Genomic DNA, 3,005 nt, shown 5'->3' on the forward strand with positions numbered 1-3,005 from the left:
TACATTAACATAATATAGTAATATTTTTTTAAATACTATAATATACATCATATAGTAATTTGATTGTTGAAATTTTCATTTTTTTTAATATTATCATGAGAGGAATCTAATTACGTACAATTACATAATATAGTAATATTTTTTTTTTAATACTATAATATACATCATATAGTAATATATATATATAATACGCAAGATTAAAATATTTTGAACAATAATTGAATTGCATGGTATAATAACTATAATTTTGTTTAATAATTATTATTTCCGTGTGACTATTTTGTTAACATATGTACATAAATAAGGAATCCATACAGGAATGGAATTGACTAAAATATTTCAAATTAATTTCCGTGTAGAATAAGGAATGGAATCATATTTTGAATATTTTGTCAATTTTAGCCATAAATAAGGAATGATAAGGAAGGCTATAATTTCTGATAAGTAATTATTATATAATATTATGTTGACCGATTTCAAAATTTTTGGACTAAAATGAGCGGGAAAGCTAGTACTTCTGTTTTAATATATATATAGAATATATATATAGATATAGATTATATTTCAATTTGAATGCTATCATTTTTTGGAATATTTTGTCAATTTCAGCCATAAATAAAGAATAATAAGGAAGGTTAGAATTTCTGATAAGAAATTATTATATAATATTATGTTGACTGATTTCAAAATTTTTAGACTAAAATGAGCGGGAAAGCTATTACTTCTGTTTTAATATATATATAGATATAGATTTTATTTAAAATTATTAAAATATTTTATTATTTTTTGAATATTATAACTATTACGTAAGCAAAAACTGGATAAATATGTCATTTTATATATAATTACATGATTTTGAGTTATTCAGGAGCTCAATTATAATTTTTTCAGTTAGATTATGAAATTCATTATAACTATTGTGTTCTTTTTGAACAACATTATAACGATTGTTGATTTCGATTTTGGGTCAAATTTAAATAAAACAATATTTGAATAATATTTTGAGTTTTCGTTGGAATATTTCGAAAAAGACGCACACTTAATTATAAAACAAGTGTAAATGATAAATGAGTGGCAATTGAAAATTCAGATCCATCTTTTCTCCTTCTTAGGCTTCTGCTCTATATTCTTCTCTTTACCTCAAAACTCCGTCGTATTTGAGCTCAATTCTCAAATTGGTTTGATTCAGTCTCCGGCCTCGTCGTCATCCTTATCGTCCATACAAGGTTCTCGTTTCAAAATTCGTTGATCGTGACGGTGACGAAGGAGATTACTGCACATTATGGATTAAAGGTACATTATCCTCAATCTATTGCTTGAAAATCGCATTAAGTTGAGGGTAAGGTTTCGGATTCTTCATTTTGGGTTGAATTGTTTGTTAGATTTGAAAATGGAAAACTGCAAATTACCGAGGGATTTGTTGATTGAAATTTTGGTTAGGTTATCGGTGAAGATTCTGCTGCGATTTAAGTGTGTTTTTAGATTTTTTTATGATTTAATAAAAAACGATCATCGCTTTATGGACAAGCACTATGAATTTAGTCGAGCTAAAAACAATTGTGCTCTCCTAGAGTTTAATGCTTCATATTTCCCGTTTAATGATGTGCTATATTACTTGCTTTACAAAGAATCAGAGTCTCAGACTAGATGTATATACCTAGAAGACATGCCAATCAGGTACGCCAAGAGTTGCCATGGTGTGCTATGCCTGATTCTTTCCCAGAGTTATTTCAGCCTCGATGGCGATGAAACAGAAAGAATCCGTTCTTACGGCATGATTTTTGATGCTTACGCATTGAATCCATCCACTAGGGAAATGAAGGCCTTACCTTCAATTAAGGTGCCTACTAAACCACCTAGTGAATATATGTTACGTATAGGGTTTGGATTTGGGCTGTCTAAAAACAAGGCCTGGAAGATCATCATGCTTTTGAGATTTGAAGATATGGATTCTGAAAGTGAATATAGTCACCAAATTGTAATGGTTTGTAGCCAAGTAGAGGATTTGTGGAAGTGGAGGCAAATAGATGCAGTTCATGGTCTTGAACATATTCCTTACCTAAACTACACTCGAGACTGCTATTTGAAAGGAAAATATTATTGGTTGTGTTCCACTGATCATTTGATTTGGTTTGACATGGATGATGAGACTTTTGGTAAGATTAAGATTCCATCAGGATTGGATACTCATTTCATTACGGTTATGAATGATACTATTGCTGTAATTAGTCTTCCGCATATGTTTGTGGATGATGAGGATTTCATCAACATTTGGTTAATGGATGAAAATAATAATAATATTAATTGGCAAAAACATTCAAGTATACACTTTGATTGTAGCATAACTAGCTATTGGACCCCAGTAGGAATTTGGAATTTGGGTGGCCAATTGCTAGTGTTTTCAAGTGATATGGAATTACAAGGGGATGTGGCTTCTTTCAAGGATGGTTGTGGACCAGATCTAATTTCTATTGATTTGGTAACTCAAGAAAAGAAGATTATTTGTACAAGTGAAGTGAAGAAGAGTGCATTTAATATTGGTTTCAATTCAGGTGGGAATGCTCAAATTTTCAATGAAAGGAATATTTATAAAGATGAAGAATGGCATGATAAGAATATTGCTTGGTATTGTCATGGACTAAATCCATACGCTCGAGATTTTCATGAGAGTTTGAAATTTCTTTAAGAACAAAAATATGTTTATGTTTCTATATTTATTTGCACTTTTATGGAGCAAGGATGCATGCCTTTTCTTTCTCCTTCTACTTATCTTGATAATAAATTTTTGTTTAGTGCTTAGTTTTTTTTTTTTTTTTGAGTTCTACTGACTCGGTTAGTGCTTAGTTATTTTTCTTTCTTGAAATGTAGTTGCGTAATGCAATATATATATATGTGTGTGTGTGTGTGTGTGTTGTTAATGCTTTTAGGTTCTAAGGCTAATGCCACTCATTTTGGACTTGCCTTCCATCAAGGTTAAAAATGTTGGTGTCTACAACTTTAAAATA

The 3,005-nt window shown here is 29.9% G+C and overlaps 1 protein-coding gene across 2 annotated transcripts; it reads left to right on the forward strand.

The window, feature by feature from the left end:
- The first annotated feature begins 1,102 nt into the window (after positions 1-1,102).
- On the forward strand, positions 1,103-2,799 carry LOC116010372. 2 transcript variants are annotated; one of them, XM_031249755.1, is made up of 2 exons: positions 1,103-1,293; positions 1,629-2,799. In XM_031249755.1, the coding sequence occupies exon 2, from the start codon at positions 1,667-1,669 to the stop codon at positions 2,684-2,686; it is 1,020 nt and encodes a 339-aa protein (XP_031105615.1). In that variant the 5' UTR covers positions 1,103-1,293; positions 1,629-1,666; the 3' UTR covers positions 2,687-2,799. The 2 variants fall into 2 exon arrangements, with proteins under 2 accessions (XP_031105615.1, XP_031105616.1); XM_031249756.1 differs by having other exon boundaries at positions 1,635-2,799.
- Positions 2,800-3,005: the final 206 nt, after the last annotated feature.

Source organism: Ipomoea triloba, chromosome 2, assembly GCF_003576645.1.
Source record: "Ipomoea triloba cultivar NCNSP0323 chromosome 2, ASM357664v1".
Taxonomy (NCBI): domain Eukaryota; kingdom Viridiplantae; phylum Streptophyta; class Magnoliopsida; order Solanales; family Convolvulaceae; genus Ipomoea; species Ipomoea triloba.

Bases quoted from the DNA above. Each gene is read 5' to 3' on its own strand.
- LOC116010372 (XM_031249755.1), top strand. From the start codon at position 1,667: ATGCCAATCAGGTACGCCAAGAGTTGCCATGGTGTGCTATGCCTGATT.